General features: G+C 38.6%; 1 protein-coding gene across 1 annotated transcript in view; it reads right to left on the reverse strand.

Annotated features, from left to right (window-relative positions):
• LOC145981412 (cell adhesion molecule Dscam2-like) overlaps positions 1-21,601 on the reverse strand; it is an 842,890-nt gene that overhangs the window by 132,315 nt on the left and 688,974 nt on the right. The window contains 1 exon segment of the mRNA XM_083114650.1: positions 2,809-2,970. Coding sequence (XP_082970776.1) covers positions 2,809-2,970 — 162 coding nt within the window.

Here is a 21,601-nt window from a genome sequence, read left to right on the forward strand (position 1 = left end):
CGCGCTATGCTGACCACTCTGCCACGGAGGCCGGCTCTGCCACATTTTGTTAATCGCAAAGATTAGGATGAGTGATATAATGAAATTGAGAAAGGCACGCTCGCAAATAAACACCCATTCGAACCCAGGACTCCCTGGCTTCGTTGTTGAATTGTTGTTTTAAGTCCACTTTATGCACAGAAAGGCTAATCGGGACCGGACCTACAGTTTAAAGTGGAATCCGAACCACTACGCCATGTGCCTCTACCAGGTATATGTAGCGTGGTGATGTGGCGGTATCTATGTATTTTCGTTATTTTATTACACACTAATTTCAACACTACAATGAGAATATATGATGAATGCACAATAAATACTAAGGGACGATAGAACTCGAACCCATAACTATGCAAGTAAAAATGTTAGAATGAATGCTAGAAAAAGCAAATTACGGTGTTAAATAAATGGTGCACTCAGCCACTTATGCTGGACCTTCAAACCGGATTCGGTATCTCTGTATGAGACTCTAACTCATATTTTCAAAAATATATATGTTGTATCGTATTAAACACACCAAGACCTTGATATCAGGTAAATTACTATGACTGTAATGTATTACGGAAATCGTAAAGGATGTTTTTGTAACAATGTATCCACAATTGAAGATAAATTGTTGTTAAGTATGAAACAATTGGAAAATGATGTAAACCGCTTAGAAGAAGACAGTGTAGGACATCCATGTGTTAAAGCAAGGCATTAATACATTTTTCAATTTGTTCTACTTACCAAAATTATTCATTCAAACAGTACGAATCGTGATATGAATTACAGTAAAAATTAGTAGCAAAGTGTAATATACACAACACTAGATACATTGTTATGTGGCACAGTTTACGTAAAATCTAGTCAGCCCCAGAGTAAATGAACAATCAATATGGGGATAATAAGAGGAAAAATAATCTGACAACAATAATGCCGAATAGAGGAATTTGTACACCTTGAGAAATAAAAGCAACCGGAAATGCAAATAATATAATATTAATAATTTCCTCATTATTAATTTATGAAAACAAGTACATACAAAAATCAAATTATCCCCTTCACTGATGTCATTTTTCACCAACATGTAAGTAACAAAGATCTCAATAACACATGTTATAAGCATACAAATCACAAATGAAAATTTTATAATACATGTAAAACTATGGAAGTATAATTCTAACTTATCCCTACCTATGAAGTATTTGAATGCTGGAAAAGGCAAATTGTTAATATTATATTTAAGTGATAATAAGCAAGTAAGAATCATTTCGTACGTTGCTAGTACAATTCTCCATGTGTGATGAACTGGATACTTTGCATCAAATGCACAAATTGGAACAAATTAGGTGTGGACAGAGAAGGAGATCTTGGGGGGATAAAATAGGAATGGTGGTAGGACTTTCAATTAGACATTGTCATGGAAGTCGGAGGTACTGGCAGAGAGTTGATTCTGAGTAGTAATTCGTGAAGATGGTGTTTGTGCATAGAGGATTCGATTGAAGGATGTGAAGAGGAGGAATTTGAAAATAAGGTAAGAGGGTCTACTTCCTGTTTACGTTCGTAGTTACGGTGTCTGTGGTGGTAATAAAATGGATTTTAGTAATTAAAAGTGAGCATCTCTTTCTATGATATTTTCCCGGGGAAGCTAAATATACCTATACATAATAAAATTGATAAGAACACTCACAATTCTCAAAAACTTAATTTTTTCGTAGTTGGAACACATCTCACCTATCTCTTTATTACTAGCAATTAATTTATCTTACTGGTCACATTTACTTCTTACTACGAGTACTGTGTCTCGAAAGTTTATCATTATTTTTTAAATTTTCCCTACGGTTTGAATATTTCTATAGAAAACTTGTTTTTCTAAATGGAAAGGTTCATTTTTTGTTTGGAAGTGCATTGAACTAATAGAATTTTACATTTATTATTCACGATTATCTTCCCAAGATTTATAATAATTTGAGTGCCTATCACTTCAAGGATATGACATCGTCCTTATTCTACGAAAAAAAGTTCGTATTTGTAGCAAGCGGGTTTAAGTTAAAATGCCTCTTGGGGGGGATCGTTGACCAAAACAGCATGTTATAAAACTTTGTAGACGATGCATGTTTGCAAGCACTAAATATTTACAAGCTGTTGTAGCAAAGATAAAACATTCTGAGAGACAAAAATACATATCATAAATATTAATGAAATAACAAATTTTACTTACGATTGGTATACATTTACTACATATCTAATTCAATAATTTAGTAGGCTCCAATTATGGAATCTGAAGTCGACACATTATGTTCCTCATTCACACTGGTGTGCGAATATAATTTTCATTGATTTCTTTATGCTGTAGTGAAACGTAAGTATTTATATATTTACTTTCTAAGTCGACACACAATTATTTTTTACATGTATACTTACTAAGAAACTGAGAATTCGTGAACTATTTTTAATAACGAAGTGTATTACTGACATCTTGAAACAGATTGTTACAATTTGCATAATATAAAAAAAAACTTACTTTATTTAAAAAAAGTCACACGATAGGCAATTGAATGATGTTTGCAGGCTGTAAGAATTATGGTATATTATTATCGTGGCATTTCACGGTAAATAAGTAAATTTCTTCACTGCAGCAAATTAATGTTTCGTAAATCTAGTGAGATGGTTACTGATATGAAAACTTTCCTTACAAATCAAGGTACGTTGAGTATTTTTTAAATACAAAACACCTGAACTTAATAAATTTCAAATACTGGCTTAGTGAACATAGTCTTGCAAACTTACCCATGACCCGCACTTCAACTGTTCTTTGTGACGAATGGTTTTGTTTGTTTCGAGCGGTGCATGTGTACGAGCCTTTGTCTGCTTCCCTCTGGACATTTTCTATGATTAAAGTTCCATTCGGGGTTACTCGCTGTCTGATATTCGTAGGTAATCTGGTTCCATCTGTAAAAGTAGAAAAAAGAAGACCCATGTTAGTTCATTTACTATCAGGAATGAGAGTTTAAGTGCAAATTAAATAGCACTGCATTTCTGCAGGAAGAAATAATCCTAGCTTACCCGTGACGTACAAGAAACTTACATATCTGAAGGGGTCTCAGGAGGTTCACACATTTTTTGTCACTAAAATTCAAGAAACCATTTTGTCATTGAATCACTGCTTTCTATGATGTTTATATAGGTGCAGTTATATAATAATTACAAAAAATTGCCGTCATTAATAAAAAGTAGGAACCAGTTGTTGCATGAGTGTCACACACATATTTTATCATTCACTAAAACTAAAAAGAACCAATAAGAAACATATGAATGTTGCATCAATGATTTTCTTGTTTATATACGTGCATTTATGTAATAGTAATCCTATAGCCATACAGCCCAATACAGAAGGTTGTTTCACGTTGATGGTAACGATTTCGATCACCAGGGAGCAGCACGTAGGCACAGCACAGAGCAGCCAGAGCCAGTAGGACGAAAGTACTGTATGTTGAGTTTCAAAGACGATGGTTGGTGTGTGAGTGAGTGTTTATATGGCACCAAAAATTCCAGTCTTTTGGGAAGGGTACATCTGTGCCCTTTCCGACGTTGGTTATAGTTATAGCCAGATAATTAAACAGTGCCACACGAAAGCATTCCATGTGCCAAAGAAGTGCATCCATGCAGTGTTGAATCGCCATAAAGCTTGCACCGTACCTGTTGCTGGAACCAGTCAAAGTGGGCCTCGGACATATCGGAAGCCCAAGCGTTCCTCCGATGTTGTGCGGAAAGTGAGATCCTTGGTGCGATGTCAAAACCCTGCAACGCAAAGAGTGATTGCACAGGCAGTGCAATGTTTCCCTGCAACTGTGAATCGCATCATAGCCCAAGATTTACAACTTGTGCGGAAGCACAAGGCTCAAGTTCATAAGTTGCGTGCCTCACATGTCCAGGAGAGGAAGACCAACAGTCGGAAGCTCTACGAACGCCATTTGGCTGGGGACCCCTGGAAGTATGTGGTGTCCCTGGATGAAGCATGGGTGTATCTGTCGGGATGTGGTAAAAAAAGGGCCATCTATTATCGTCCACGTGATGCAAGAGGTCGATCTGAGTGGGTACGTGAATGTGCTGAAAGTTTTCCACGCGGGTTCATGGTTGTTGGTGGTTACTGCCATAACGGCAAACTTCCACTGCGCAGAGTGGAAAAAAGGCTAAAATAAATGCAGCCTATTACCAGACGAATATTTTGGAGCCACTTTACAGACATGATATTCCGTCTCTCTATGGCAGCGACACATCTTGTGTTGTCATCCACCAGGACAATACTTCCAGTCATACGGCAAAGTCCACGCAGGCATACATGGATCGGATGGCACGTGAAACGGGGAATTCATGCAATCCCCTTTACAGACATTCCTGTGAAATCCCCCGATGCCTCTTCCATGGATTTTTGTGGGTTTCCGTTGTTGAAACGAGCCTTGGGAAGCAGACGGTCCCACACAATTGAGGGTCTTTGGAAAGCTTGTCAGGAGGAATATGATCGTTTGGACCAATGTGTTCTTCAACGCAGTCTCCTTCAATGGAAACTCCGCTGCAGGGCCATTGCTGCACGACAGGGGTATCACGTGGAGCACCACCGCTCGTGACGTCACGGTTTTTCTTAAGGTGAGATGGGTTCTAACTTTGTTACCATGGACGTGAAACGACCTTCTGTATTAGGCCCTGGCTTACCTACCGACTGCTGGCCTCCCTCCGACGCGGGATGGGGGCGTGGAGATCTGCAGCCAGATTAGGGGGACGTGTGGTCAGCCCGACCAACCCCCAGCCGTTGTAAGACGTCGCGACCGGATTACGCTCACTCACTCACTCACTCACTCGGAGCTCCCCAATTTCCTCACGATGGTGGCTGCCACCGGTCCTATACACAGGCCGAAAATTCCTGGAGACTGAACCCGGGATCGAACCCATGCTGTCTCGCAACCGCCGTCCAAAGCAAGGTGCCTTAGACCTTGTAGTAATTATGTAGTAATTATAATAATTACACAAATTACCATAATTACCAAACAATTGTACACTATTACTGACATGAATGTCATGTCGAAACACATATCTTAGAAGGAGGGGGGGGATGATAGCCGCACCACGTGAGTTTTGCCTCCTTGCACATTACCTTTGTGTTTTTATGAACAAAAGTAATACAGAAACATTTGAAACACCCTAAGGTATTTTCAATTTTTAATAAAAATATTCACAGTTCGAAAAACAAGAGGTGGTGGGCCAGGTACCGCACACTGGTAAGCTAGGGTTAATAGTTGCGAGGATTTATTAATTTATTTATCTACAATAAATAAATTAATAAATCTTATATCGGAAACTTCGTGGCAATTATTTTTAGTTTTAATTTAAGTCCGCTTACTCACAGATTGGTTAATCGGGACGGAACTTACAGTTTAAAGCGGAATCCGAATAACTATGTGCCTCCGCCGGGTATCGAACCCGGGACACCTTGATTACAAGGCGATGATTTTACTACTACGCCATTGGCGAGGCTCGGAAATTACTTTGAATATCATTCTTTTCAGAAATGATTGATGGTAAATCTATCTGCCGGCATTACAGAATTCTCTGTATTTGTAAATAACCAACCCTTTGTATTCACAAGGATTATTCTTCCACATCATCATATGAAGAATTCGTCGTTTCAACCGTCGAACACCATTCATATACACCTGTTACATAATTAATTTTCAAAAGATTTGAAAAGAAAATCAAGAGTAATGTTTCAATGTCTTGAGCAATCAATGTGAAAAGGTGTTATTGCTTTGTACTATCAACGTGCACATTGTAGCAGTTAGTCAAAAATACAGTAAATTGGATGAGATCGCATATCGTGTTAGAATACAAATTCTAACAAAACGATATACCGATGACAACATTTCCGTTGCTCAAATACAACTTTTAAGGCCTGTCGTACAATCATCGGCAAAAAAGAGAGACCTAGTCACTTAAATACTGACTTCCCTGCCAGACGTTGTGTGTGTTGCCTATCTCTACGGCGATAAATGGATGTTAATAGCAAATTGTCAATGGCAACGTTCTACCACCGCCATTGAGTCAGGCAACACACGTGGCTGTACACTCACGAATTCTTCTCGGTGTTACGACCCAGACATGCCCGTGACTGTACGTACAGTCAGCATAGAAACGATCGCGGTTCAGTAACATAAAATAATTCTCACATCTGTCATTATCTTTCCCTTCATGAAAGTGTACGCATCAAGGGGCCCTGGGTTCGATACCCAGTGGAGGCATATAGTGCTTCGGATCACACTTAAACTGTAGGTCCAGTTCCGATTAGCCTTTCTGTGCATAAAGCCGACTTAAAAACTTAAACCCAAACTCAAATTCAAGAAACTGAAACGCAATCAGCTTTACAGCAGTGTAATTTCGATTGTCTGTCTATAATGGTGCATTTGTTGATGTCCTATTGTCCTCTGGCGAAGTATGTTATGCTGACTGTACAATACTTTGGAAGTACATATTTTATTCAAGAAACCAGAAAAGTGGATCTGAAGCAGAACACTAAGTTTCATCTGAAAACTTCCAGTTCCGGAAATGAAGAGAAGAAAAGAACCAAGCGCGCTAACTGAACAATGTTCTCCAACTTTCACAAATGAAATTAAACCTGCAGTGAAAGTAGGAAGCATTTCCGCTATCCGTAGGACGATAACATATCGAGTTCCTCTGATGAAATTGAGTAAATTGATGTGTACGTTTGTTGTGTTGGAAATGTGAGATTCCAGGCTAATGGCTTTAATGGAACCCGTCGACTTGTCTAAACCAATAACGCAACAAAACCAGATTACCTGACAACAAAATACTACAAGGATAATTTGAAAGTAGTTAGAAGGAAAGGTAAAAAAATATGAAATATGACCTGGGTACGACTTTATTGCACAAATATAAAAATATACACGATAATCTTAATTTCTGTTACCATAGTGAGTTGTACCGTCACCGGCAATAAAAGTTTGATACCTCGTCTAACACTATGGCGATGACCGATTTTGCTATTAAAAGTTCTCTCCTGAAGATCGTTTATCGTCGTAAAATTAGGCAACACACACATACAGCGTATTGCAGGGAAGCGTGTATAGTAGGATCTAGGCGTCTCATTTTTATTGCGGTTGACTGTATGTAACAAATATATCTGTTGCCTCAGTTTAGCGTTATATACAGGGCAATTCAAAAAGATATTTCCAATTTTACATCACAACTCTTTAATTAATTGCAATGCAGTAACGTACCGTGTAAAGGTTTTGCAATACACGCCGGTACTCTAAGGTAATGTGTTGTAGCACACTACGCTAACCGCTCTGCCACGGAGTTCGGCCATTAAAGATGTTCGTATAAATCTTTATGTTTGGTTATCAAACCGTTATATTGCAACACGATTTTATGGACATCCTGCAAATTGGACATGAGTACTTCACGTACAGACTTCAAACATGACCACCGCTGCTAACATAAGGTTAAAAGTAGTTACACAAGGTCCACTTTGAAAAGCATGTTATTTTCTTCTCAGCAAGGGTTCTGCTCTGCACAAAAAGTTACGCGAAACAAGAAATACTGCCACCAAGAAACAGATATTGGACACTACCAGCTTGGAGAACGCAACTGCTGCTTTCTTTTTCACACCGAATCTTGCTTTTCCAGGGCCGTAATTGACTCTGGTAAGAGGAAAGAGGAAAAAAAAAGGCCTAAGAGAAAATTTTTCCCAAAATCTCCTTGACTCTCACGGCGACTTTTGCCAGAGGTCTCGCACACTCGGTTTGATCTATCTTCAAAGCTTTGCCTTTGGTCGATACACAGATCCTACCTTCGACAGATCAGTCCCTCACATCTAAGGGAAAAATTCTTTTGCCACTGAGAAACCCAATCCTCTGCAAACCAGTAAGAAAATTGCGGCCAGGGATGAAAATTGCAAGTTGATTGCATTTTCTGCAACACCCGTCCTAGCATGTACGAAAAGGACACACAGACGCAAAACTATACGTTAGATGACGCCAAGAAATTGCGAATTTCTTTTACCAATTTAATGCTAATACTGGATGAATAATGATGGGATGACATAACAGAACAGCCTTGTTAAGAATTCGAACCCACGAACCCTATCTCTCCTGCACGATATGATAACCACCACATCACCGAAAGCTGAGATTTGGAGCATTATTGTGTTGCAACCATGCTTTCAGTAAATGACTGGTAGACTCGACAGTCATCTCTATTTCTACTTTCTATCCACTATTTTACATCGCGATTCCTTTTTTGTATAGCGCTTATAGATACTTTCTTCGTAAATTCAATATTCCTAGTTCGAGTGTGATTATGTAAGGTTTTTAATTTCTATCGTCCACATTGTTTTCCGTTTACTCTTAGCAAGGTCCAATCAGTTGGTTTCACGACACATAGATATATATCTTCTCGTTTTTTCCTAGTCCCTCAATTTCTTCTTCATTCACCCTTCATTTGTCAGTTTCTACTCTTACTTAATTATTTAGCTTCCTGTAGTTTCTTCTTCCATCTTCTGTGTTTATGCTTTTCCGTTTTCTTATTTCTTTCATGTTCTCCACCATGTTTCCTACAACTTGTGGTTTCTTACTCCTCTTTCTTTCTCTATGCCTTACTATTTCATCTACTGCTTACCATAGAGAGCTCTATATTAACATTAATCTCAAATCATATCACTGCTTTCAACTCTGTTTTAATTAGGGTGGCCTCTTTAAAGTTTTCTTCAAATTTCTGTTTGTTTCCTTCAACCCTAAGTTTCTAAATATAAAGCTTCTTCATTGCCTGGCCTCTTCTTATGTTCTTCAAACAGAGGTTTATTTCGTCCACCAGTAGAACATGGTTTGACTTGTCAATTCCCGTTTTTGCATTTTTTCAATTTCGAAATCCTCCATGCGCCTATATGTAATCAATTTTCTATCGTTGGTTTTCCATTGGGCATGTCCGTGTTTATCTTCTTCTTTTATGCTGTTGGAAGAGTGTATTTCCAGCAGAGAGCACACTTTATAGAAATTCACCTTGAGTTCATCTCTCTACTCAATTTCTTCCTATTGTACACTCCTCACAAAAAGTTTGGCATATTGTTATATTAGGCAATAGGTGATTTGCACGGTGGCATATGTCGGCGAAAAGACGAGAACGTGAACCAGAGATATATCATGTGTTGTTACATTCCAAGGCCGCGTCTATCATCTATTGCCTAACGTAACAATATTCCAAACTTTTTGTGAGGAGTGTAGCTACTTCAACCATGTCTTTCTGCTACAACATTTCAGTCACCCATTACGATGATGCATTTGTCTTTTCTTCCATCTTCAATCTTATTGTACTTTTCCTTCACTTCTTCTTCTGTTTAACAATTATGTCGCATGTTAACTTGTGAAAACACCAGGTATTTTTTCTTTTCTTTTAGTCTTCCCACCATTATCTCGTCATGAACAAGTACGTCACTTCATGCTAACATCGAGACTTCCTTTTGCGTTTCTCTCTACAATAAAACGTATTGAAATCTTCACTTACCAACTCACCACTTTATTCCCATCTCATTTCTAATATTCCCATAATATCTATCTATTTTATTTCTTCTAATTTCCACTTTAAAATTTTCCAACTTGCAAAAGGGTCCCGACATTCCATTCCATTCCTCAGGCTTCTTTTCTTTTGTTGACTTCTCTTCTAAAGTCTACAAAATGTGTGTGCCTGTGGCTTCAAGGAATATTATTCTGTTAACTCGCAGACTATCAACGTATCGCACATAACGCGGTTTTGTCCCAGCGTCCTATTTTTACAAACAATTAATCCAAGTTATGAGGGTGGCTTATAAAGGTTCTCCTATACATCCCAGTGATGAGATTGCAAAAAAGTTTCAAAATTTAAAATGTTGTATTTAATGATAATGTAACACATTTGGCGCTAGAACTTAAGATAATACACAGTAGCTCCTTTACGTGAATGCAAGTAGCCAATATTTTCCTCTGCAATGTTTACAGGTGCAGAGGGGCGTGTAGACACCATTGGAAACGCAGAGCTGCTCAGACCAGAGACTTTTGGAGCACGTGTGCAATCACATGAATAGCAAAACTTGTGGCCTGACTGCCCAGTACGATAATAATGAAGAAATTGTGCAGTTGAATACCACTGACATGCATTCTCCATTTCATTATCGACGAATGCTGTGAAGTGGAAACACTGTTGCAAACATAACATTCATTTACATATTCACAGCACATGAAACCGAGCGCATGAAACCATTCCGGTATTCGGAAAGAACTCTCAAGCTCCAATACGTCCGAACCTTATTCTGTGCTCGAGGAAATACAGTGCTGCCAACTCCTCATTTTAGTGTCAGTTGGCAGCGCGACTGGCTCATTTCAGAAAATAAGACCCTAACTTTCCAATGCGACGCAAGAATATTTGGTAATTGTGGCGACATAGTGCAAATTTTATTCCTGCTTACAAGTTATTATGTAGGTCTACACGGTTTCTTCAGGTGCCAAATAGCATAATAGTGCTTTAGCTCGTAAGAATTGGGGCAAGTGTAAATAATGTATTTGTTATTACTGAAAAGTTGTACCTAAGAACTAAGCAAATCACACTGGCTGTAATTGAAAGAAAAGCTTACAATAAGTAAGCATTTGGACGGTGGCTAAATTAATTATACCCTGTGCCGGGAATCTGTGGAGCAAGGCCGCGCATATCGCTAGAGGGGAGACTGCGAGTTGGCGGAGCGAAGCAGTGCACGCTTCTGCAAATGGTTGGTAGCTGCACTCACTTCCCCTCTCACGAGTTCATTGGTCGAGCCCTCTCGAGTCACTACTTGCGCAGAGACTTGTTTTCGTTCGCTCGCTCCAGAGATTCCCGGGATAGAGTGTAAAGTGAACGTAGATGTAGACAGCAGGACGGCAGTAGCGAATCTAATAGTAGGAAATTGTTTCTAATCATGTTCATTTCGGCCTCCCCGATGGATTAGTGGTAAAGCCTTGCATCAAGGGTTTCCTGGCTCGATTCACAGTGGAGGGACATTGTTCAGTGGTTCGGATCCAATGATATATAAAATAGCCAGATAGCTGACTCGCCGCGGACGAGTGAAGCCACACAGGAGGTATCCGTGTACGGCAAGGACCCGTTGGCTGTATGCGCGGTAGCCGTAATTATGATTATTTCTTCCAGTGCATTTAACTGCATAACCCTGGGAAAGCCAGGGTCGGATGTTTCCTTTCATAGATATGTATTTATTGTTTGTGTACGTACATTTCTACTGTGAACTAGTAACTGTGATATGTATATGTTACTAGAAATGTGAGAATGCGTGAAAGAAAGCCAGTTCGTGTTTCGCTCTACATATTTTTATACTTTTATATTATTTGTGGGACAAGCATAGGCTCTGAATATTGTCAATCTTGCCTCCCCCCTCCTCCCAAATATTTATATGAATGTGCGGCTTCTGGAGACAAACCACGTATATGTTATGGAGATATTAATATTTCCCAACATAAGAGATCGAGGTATTTTTGTGTGCAGCCTGACCACAGTTTGAAAACTTCTTATAGAAAAAGGCAAAGAAGGCAAGTATTTTTTTATTCATGGCATGGTATTTTTTCATGGCGACATATTTCTTTTGTAACTGCTACGCAGTTTGATAGCCCCTGGATTAGTCTGTTAACTTGTCAAACAATATGCAACTTAGGTAAATATTTATTTTTAAAGAGGAATAAATGGGGCAACATTTTTCATAGCTGTTGCGCAGTTTGAAAAACCCCTGGAATTGTCCGTTAAAACCTCTTTAAGAAGGCGAGAGAGGTTATTTTGTTTGGAAAATGTCCAATTAACATGGTTTTTGTGCGATTTCAAAGAATTTTAGATGTACAAAACCTGTTAACATTACAAACGTTTCTATTATTATTTATTAATAAATTAAGCAAACTGAATAGAATATTTTATGTTCAGGCACATATCCAGAAATATATTTCAGAGACTGAGGGTCTGAACCAAATAATAACAATAAAGTTTAAAATTTACGTTAATGTAATTTATAGGTTTATTCATAATTTGTGTGTAAATAAATTAATATTGTATTGTTATTATTATATAAATAGATAAAAACAATAGATTTAAGAATAGAGATATAACAGCTTGTATTCATTATCTAGCTTGCGCATAGTTAAGATCGACAAAATTTATGTTAAAACAAATTTTCTGGCAAGGAACAAAAAAATAAAGAATGGAATATATTTTTAAAAAGATACAGAATGGAATATTTATTGAAAAGCAAAAAAAAAACAAAAAAAAACTATGTTAGATTCAATTCACGAAAAGTAAAGTTCGTGAATAATATCTGATGAACATTATCATAAAAAGTAGTGTGCATAAATCTTCTTTACAACTGCCATACAAAGCCGTATGACCGCAATATAAACCTTGCCTTCCAGTAAGTTCGGTGGAAATAAATAAACAAGTGGTAAACAAGCACATTTTCATTATTTTTAGTACTTGTTAAGTCTTTCGGGGGATCCGGACCCCCTGGACGACCCTAAATACGTTCTTGTTTATGTTCCATTAAGGCAGTTTAACCTCCTAATTATAATCTTTTCGATTACTTTCTGTAAAGAAAAATAGACATTTTACATGGTACGCGAAGTATTTTTGCCTGACTTTCCATTAATTTAATAGCAGTGAATGAATGTTATTGCATGGAAGTAACTCACAATGTGTTACGAATGCATTCTTCATCGTTACGACATTCTTCCCAACACAAAAACTGTAAAAACCTCGAAATTAACATTCGTAAACATAGCTGCCAATGGAGCGTCCCGCTCTTCCTGCCGTACATGGCTGCGCGCAAGAGTGGCTTCACCCGCGACCGTTGCGGAGAGGCGGAGTTAGCTTTCTAGCCTTATACAGTGGTTGACAATTGTTAGGGAACAAACACATTTTCAGCCATAAGTTTTTTGAACACAGTCAGGTACAGTAAGTGACCAATATATGAGTACAGATATTATGCCAGCTTCATTGACAAAACGTGGCAGGAATTCGATATCATGGAAAGAAACAGGACGTGAAAAACAAAAGAAACACATGGAGAGCAATATGGAATGATGGCATGAAATGTCAGTTGTCATGAATACAGAGAGTTCTGAGCAAATCAGTAAGGTGTATGACCACCTCGGGCACCAATGCATGCTGCACATCTGTTTGACATGCTGTCCACGAGAGAGTTCATGCGTTCCAGGCGTATGTTGTCCCATTCTTCCCTTAGGGCAGTTTTCAGGTCCTGAAGGATCAAAGGTGGTGGATTCCTCTGTGCAACTCGTCGTCCGAGAACATCCCAGGCATACTCGATCGCATTCAGATCTGGGGAATATGGTCGCCAGTCCATGCGGTAGATATTCTAATGCTCCAGTGTCTCTTCAAATTGGGCGGTTCTGTGTGGACGTGCGTTGTCATCCATGAACACAAAGTCAGGGCCCACCACTGCACCACGGAAAAGACGGACATATCCTGTCAGGATCTTGTTACAATACCATTCTCCAATGACGGATCCGGCTGCAAAGATGTGCAGTGGTGTTCGTCCATTTTTCATGATGCCCGCCCATACCATAACACCAGGACCACCATACCTGTCACATTCACGGATGCTCGGTGAATGGTAACGTGTTCCTAGTTCTCGCCACACCAACTGATGACCAGAATCACTGGATGCACAGAACCGTGACTCGTCTGAGAACATGACATTGGATAAGTTCCCTTCGTTCCAGTCCTGATGTGTCCTACACCGCTATATTCTGACACGGCAGTGGATGGGGGATAGTGGAACACACTTAACGGACTTCCGAGCACACAACCCGACACTATTGAGTCGTCGTGAATTGTTCTGGAGGACACACGAACACTTGACGCCCCGGCAAATTCACAAGCAATTTGCGCAGGAGTGGCATGTCTATTCCTTCTGGCCAAACTGGGCAATGTCGCGATCCTGTCAAGCTGGTGTCCTCCTACCACGACTTCCACCATGCACATGTGCAGCTGTTCCTCTGGTAGCTGCGTCTTTCTTCAGTCAGGAAATAACGCTTTTTGCTATTCCCATCACACGTGCAACCTCTGTGACACTTTGACCTGCTTCAAGACGACCGACAGCTCTTCCACGATCATAATCACTGAGATGAACCCTTTGCGCCATTTTCCAACTGACCTAATCAGTTTGCACTACAGTATTGCACTCACAGCAGCGGCTATCGTGCTTGACCGTGTCTCTTGGGTGCAACCTTCTGACTCAGTCTGGCGTTTTTCTTCGATCAGGAACCTCACATAGCCTGGTTGCATCTTCTCTTCTCTTGGACGCAATGCCTCACTAGTGCCCTCTACTGATATATTTATGCCGCTACACAGCCACGGAGCCGCGTTTTCAAAAGTTATGGATGAAAATGTGTTTGTTCCCTAGCAATTGTCAACCAGTGTATATATATCATTGTTCGGATCCCACTTTAAGCTGTAAGTACTGTGCCGATTAGCCCATGTGGGCATTAAAAAAGTGAAGCTATCCCCTGATCATAGCAACATGCCGTGAAGGTATGTGGTGGGGAAAGAATTATGGAGATATGGCTCCATACATTCACAAACACGGCCATTTGTGGAGATGGTGTGATCAGCACCACGCTTCGGCCGCCTATACCCCTAAGATTTGCCTCGAGTTATAAGAGTTTACCATGCAGGTATATGAATACACACTCTCGAGACTTGTAAATAAAATTTCCACCTGAAAACACTCACCCTGGGATATCTGAACATAGAAAAAACAAACAAACATGTTTATTTGCTTGGTTTTGATGTAATGAGAGGTTTAAGAAATGATAGATAAGCCCGAGCCAAGCAAGAGACGACATTTGTCGTATTAGTAAAGGTGGATAGTTATCATCTCTTGCCGCACAGTGTTCCATGAAGGCGCATGACGTGTGTGGAGGAGAAGGTTTACACACTTGAAATCTCGGTGCAATTTAAAGATAGTGTGATCAGCACCAACCTCCGAACTCAAAGATAACTGTGATAGTGACCAGACGAGGTCAAAAAGCTACTCCGCACTTTTCCTGATGGAAACCTTCGACCTATCAACTTTATCTACTATTTCTCGTGTGAGAACATATATCGTAATATTGTCGCGCAAATCACATTCCTATCCAAAGCCTTTTTAGTCAATATCAAAACATACATATATTTAAACTTGTAGCTGCTATGGTCTACAATGACATGAGATACAGCCCTTTAAATGTTGAATGGAAGCACAATGGGTATTGTGTAGTCACAAAACCAAGGAATGAATTGTGAAGAATATTAACAGAAAATGACATAACGTCGGGTGAGCAATATTCAACATACGTGATTTAGAGAGTTAAGTGCAAAAACGTGCAAACCAATGATGTGCGTGACGCATGTCATGAATAGAAATTTCTTGCAGTGAGGGCACTGCGTGGTTGCAGGGAGGTCAAAGTTCAAAACAGCCTTCCAAAAAGTTTGGAAATTATCAGCCGCACTTGAAGGAAGGAAGTTGTGAACTTGCAAAGGAAGAATTTGTGAACTTGACAACGAAACGCCAGAAATGGACAAAATCTTAAAGAGCGACGTATTAAATCATGCATTAACTTTAGATATCATGGTACCACCTGTAATGAATCTTAATCAGATTATTAATGATCGAAAACAAAATAGTCAGTTGACTTCAGATGTCCTGTACAATTTGCCCATATTCAACTATTGTAGTTCAATATCCCCACGCCCTCCATCCTTCCACATCTGTGGTCCATACCAGCTAAAATTTCTCAACGAGTCTCTTTTTATGTTCACAAATACAAATAATATAATCTCGTTCAGATCTCAACAACAACTGTAAGAGACCATCCTTTGTTAGCTATGAAACTATTCTGCAAAAACTTCAATTAAAAATGCCATACAATAAACTTAATTATTTCACTGACGGTAAGGTATACTGCAGTTCATCCTTGTTCTGATAAATTCATGAATACTGTATACTGTATCATCCAAACGAAAATTGCATTATTCATTTTTGATGAACTTTTAAAATGTTATAATGAATTTGAATCAGCTCGTTGAAGTTCAAAATCGATTGACTGAACTTTAGTGGTTATAATATTTTTATGGCATGATAACAATCAAATTGAAAATTTAAAATTATTTACATTCACAACTTACATCTTGGGATTATGCCATTGCCAATGATCAGAAAAGTCTAACAGGCAATGTAGAAAGAACCTGGATTGCCGACAAGTTAATCGAATGCCTTAGTTATTACCTATTATGTAAATCGTAGAGTGACAATGAATAGCTTGATTTGATTTGTTATTTGGCGTCGCTTTTCTGCAACTTTTAGCTAATCGCGACAATGAGGATGAGTGATGACATAATGAAATTGATGAAGGGACACTCATAAAGAAAACCCATGCTCAGACCGGAAATCAAACTCGTGGCGTCAACCACTCCGCCACGGAGGTCGGCGACAGTGAATCACGTACAAACAGGATAATGTTCCAGTCGATCCAATAAAAGTCTGTAAATTACATCTGTTTTATGCACCTAATTCGAACCTAGTCGTAACTCTAGATAAGTAGCTCTTTGAAATTAGATATCTAGTAATCTAGACACGTAACTTTGCCTTACTGTAATAGGATTGAACAATAGAACGATATGATTCTTAAACGTACAGCACCTAGGCATAACAATAGACGAACGGTACTGAATGTAGGAAAGTGCTTTGACGGAGCTAGATGAAATAAAATTCCACACTTTACGAATCGTTCGAACAAAGCCTAGGTAACAAACATAACCCACGTGTTTCTTCTTTAGTTCAGGTATTATCCGCCAGAGGCGCTGAATCTCATGCACGGCTTGCCGCGCGCGGGAAGGGGACACCGTATAACAATGTCTGATGTGCTTTCAGTCTTTTATGTTCTTTACGCTTCCCTAGAGAGCATGTTATCTATCCCGACATCTTTACGATATAGAGGGGCAGCCAATGATGATGTCTTGTTCGAAGAGATAGCCGTGGATGTCGCACACGTGACTCGTTAGAAATCTCGTTGATGGTACAATTTCAGCGGTGAATTTCCTGTAGCCGGATGTTATCTATAAGCCAATGCCAATTTTTGGGTCACAAACGAACTATTTGTCCGCAACGGCTAGAACAAAAACCTAAGTGCTTGACTATTCAAACACACCGACTTACCTCCAGCTTTTACGATACGAAACACCTAGCTGCTTGAGGGCTATTCCGATATACGAATTAAGAAATTGCTTTTCTCTCAATAAACAGTTGAGAAAGCAAAAAATGTCTCCATATCAAACCAAGAGAAATTGTACACTCTGTCTCGGTAATCTGTAGAGCAAGGCCGCGAATAATGGTAGAAAAGGGGAGAAAGCGAGTGGGTGCAGCAAAGCCGGCAACTTCTGTTTGAAATCCTTGAGACTGCTAACGCTTACCTAGAAATCAAAGAGGAGTTCACTGCCTTGCTGCACGACAACGAGTGCAATTGCTGGTTTCAAGATGGTACACTGCAATAGGATAATTCACTAGGAACTATGGCTGAAAAGACTCCTAGATCTTCTGGTGGAGCTTTGTAAAAGTCAGTCTACAGAATCAATGTGCACACACTGGAGTAGTCGAAGAAGAACATTACCAAGGCTCTCTAGGAAATAGACAGGGTCGACCTCCTGGTCGTGGTGGTTAGCACAGCGAGCTACGACGCTAGGGGACCCGGGTTTGAATCCCGGCCTGTACATGAATTTTCTTTGTGAGTGTTCCTTCATCAATTTCATCATATCATCTCATCCTCATCCTCATCGTAGTAATTAGCCAAAAGTTGGAGAAGAGCAACGTAAAATAACGTAATAATAAAGATTGTGGTGAAACACAAGAACATGTTTGATGTTGATAAGAACATCAAAGTTCATGGACGTCATATCCAACTACAATGTAATGACATATTGACACAGGAGTATCTGTAAATGAAGCAGTTAGTATATCACTGTTTACTTTTAAACTGAACACCCCGTACAATTCACTTGTGATTATATTATTATCGACACTGTACGATCTCTCTTATTGTTCTTATTATTTTCTGATGAGGATGCAATTATTACCTCATATACATCTTAGTAGGAAACGGAAACGTACAGTTGTGGAAAGAAATGCTTCCCCCATAAGACTACAGGTATTGAGGCACTTTGGGGGAAGTATTTTTTTCCATGACCGTACACTTACTTATTGATGGAATATTTGTACAATGCTAGTAAATAACAATTTCTATGTATGTGCATGTATGTTGCTGTGTGTACGAACATATATGTGTGCGTTTGTATGCGCGCGCGTGAAGATGTGCTAGTTAATATTTAACTCATTACGTTTGAAGATTAAAACATAAGAGAAAAAGCTAAATGTAATTGTAAATTCCGAGTAAAATGGTACAGCTGAAAACCACTGATATTCTAAGTGAGTTTTAATAATTATTCTTAATTAGGTTTGAAATTCCCTTTAATTAATTAAGGTAGATGACAACGTATTTTATAAATTGCGTACGCAGAGTTGTTCATTAGTCGTGTAATTATGGCCAAATATGATAGGTGGTTAGCTTTACATTACAACAATTAACTCCATAATTCTTAGTTATTTGGTAAAATGAGGTTACACGAAATGAAGTAATAATTATCCAATTTGTCTAGAATTATCAGTTATTTGCGTAAAGGAAGAACAGAGAAGTGATAATTGGAAGTGATTTTCTTCTTGGATGGAATGATCGGATTAAAGCAAGCGAAATGGAAACTTCTTCTTTAATTAGTATTGCTGTCATCATTTCATTTTTCTTTGAAGACGAAGCAGGTTTTAATTAGTACGGCGTGGAGCTCAAGGAGTGCAAAATACTGCTCGATGAAACAATGTGAGATTTTATACTTTGAAATCTGCAAAAACGTGGTCTTGATTATCATACATTAAATGTTGCTAATTAAAATTAATGACACGGGAGAAACAAGTTTAACGAAAATTTTATGTTTTGTATATTCATTCATTCATTCATTGTTCTCTGCGCTATAGGGTTGCAAGGCTACTTATTTTGTAGGCAATAGAAATGACAATTGTACTTACAGTCTAAAGAAGAACTCATTGATCATTTTTATAAATCTGGAACTGTACAAAAATTAAAATTTCAATACTATTGCATTTCGAAACATAACGCTACATGCCAGACTTGGACTGCCGCACACCCTCCAAAGTACATCTTCACTCATTGTTCATAATTAAATAAGATTATGTCAATATTTTTAAAATAAACATTATAATCACGTACAAACCAATCAACTTAAAATGGACACTTCAAGAAGAACCGAAGCTATTATTCCGTTAGTGAATAAAACGTGTTAAATTTAATGTTACGAAGTCTCATAATTGAAGGGCTCGGGTGTAAAACATGGTTAGTGACATTTTGGTTAGTTTTGAGATACAAAGTACAATGTGACATCCTTCAATTTTTGAGTGAAATTGCCATGTAATACAATTTGCATTGGACTCAGTGAAGCCTTGTGAAATTGGTAAACACAACACGAAAACAATGTATCTACAGTATAGCTTCTAATAAACTTTTTTCTTAATGAAATCAGAAATGACCAAAATTTCACTTACCATGTTTTACTAAGAGCCCTTCAATTAATGTGAGTGCCAAACTGAATGAAAATTAAGAAATGACAATTACTGTAAGACAATAAATTGTGTACGAATATTCCTTGTTTCCTTTTTAAGCTTCATTTTTGCAAATTGTGTAAGTTTCTCAGATGTGTAATTTTCAGAAGCACAAACAATTCACAGAATAGCACCATTCATATCTATCATATTTTATGGTGTTCATCATTAACAGCCTGGTCGATTACTACGAGAAAACCTCTTCAAATTGAATATTCTAAGTCTACGAATACTTTTTACACTGACTGTATAAGTGACAAGAATTAATCGATATGATCTTCCTTTTGGCACAAGCAGAAGACATTTAAGCGAAAAATGCAGGCTTGAGAAGGATTCAAACCCGAGTCTCTGGTATACCGTACCATTTCTCTAGCTCAGTTCAATTTCTACATAGTATTTTAAGTTGACGCATGAACTTCAAAATATGAGGAAAATTACTCAAAAACTTTTCGTAGCTAAAACGTTAATTCCATAAGAGACATACTTGTAAAAGGGCTTGAGTCAAGTGGAACGTTAGGGTGACAACTGGGAATTGAATTGCATAGGGGAAAAGTAACAAGCTTTGTATTCCACACTGGAGAGCGTTCTCTTAGCCTGGAATAAATACTGATCTGGGACAAAAGCCATTTGTAACATAAATTTCACCGTTGTACTGAACCGGAAAGTAAATATCTTATTTTATACTTTTTAAAGTTAATTCCGACGACGTGAAATTGGAACCCAGTATATAATATCAGGTTTCACAGCGCCGACGAGTACACAACAGAGGTCGAAAGTATTTGTCCTTGGTAAAGATTAAATAGGCCAGTTTAGGTGATAGCTGCCCTACACAAGTTACTAGTAATGTACGTTTAACTACACTATGTACCGAGAATTCCTGGAGGAAACCAACGAAAACAAGTCATCTGCGCAAGTAGTAACTTGACAGGGCCGACCAATAAAGGCGTGAGACGGGAAGTGAGTGCATGGAGGGGAGAACGAGGTTACAGCTATCAGCCTTTTGCAGCATCGCGCACTGCTTTGCTCTGCACAACCCCTTTCTCTACCGTTATGCGCGGCCTTGCTCCACAGATTCCCGAGACAGGGTGTACACACACTTTCAGTTGAACCCGTTATATTTTTTATCTCTTCAAAGCGCATACATCATCATCAATATATAATCGTATTTTTGAGTTAAAATACACTATTTTACTTCATTAAATTTTATTCATAATTCAAAATTGTACCCAAGTTTTCTCTTAAGCATTTGATATGCGTGGAATAAGTTTGACGAGGTAGCATTTGATATTCCGTCCTTCAACACCATTCTCGTTACACAAGCACGTTTAGCGTTCATATCATTAGCTTATCACCGAAAGTTCCGTGTTCGTGCCACGGAGGGCTGGATATGCATGACCCTCGTTACTGACCTTACATCAGTTTCACTTAATCGTTCAACCTCATCGTTGTGATCAGCCTATAAAGACAGCAAAACGGCGTGAAGTAAGCAAAATACTATAAATAGTTCAACACATAAAAATGGTCAACCACGCAAATGGCCGGGCGCTTTCAGCAGTCGACTCTTCTAGTTCAAGTCGAGGATGTGACTCATGTCTACTTATGAGTCATCCTTATCGTCACCATGATCAAAAACTAGCAGAAAATAGGACTTAAAATAAGATAAATACATAAAATGAAGAAAGAATGGAAACAAATAAAAATGCATAGATATCAATGGTTTATTTCTATTCAAGCATCAGAGGACTCAAGTCAATTCATTCGGTGTCCTTTGTTGATAAAATACATCAATACAATCTG

This window comes from Lepisma saccharinum, chromosome 2 (assembly GCF_977018435.1).
Source record: "Lepisma saccharinum chromosome 2, izLepSacc3.1, whole genome shotgun sequence".
Lineage (NCBI taxonomy): Eukaryota > Metazoa > Arthropoda > Insecta > Zygentoma > Lepismatidae > Lepisma > Lepisma saccharinum.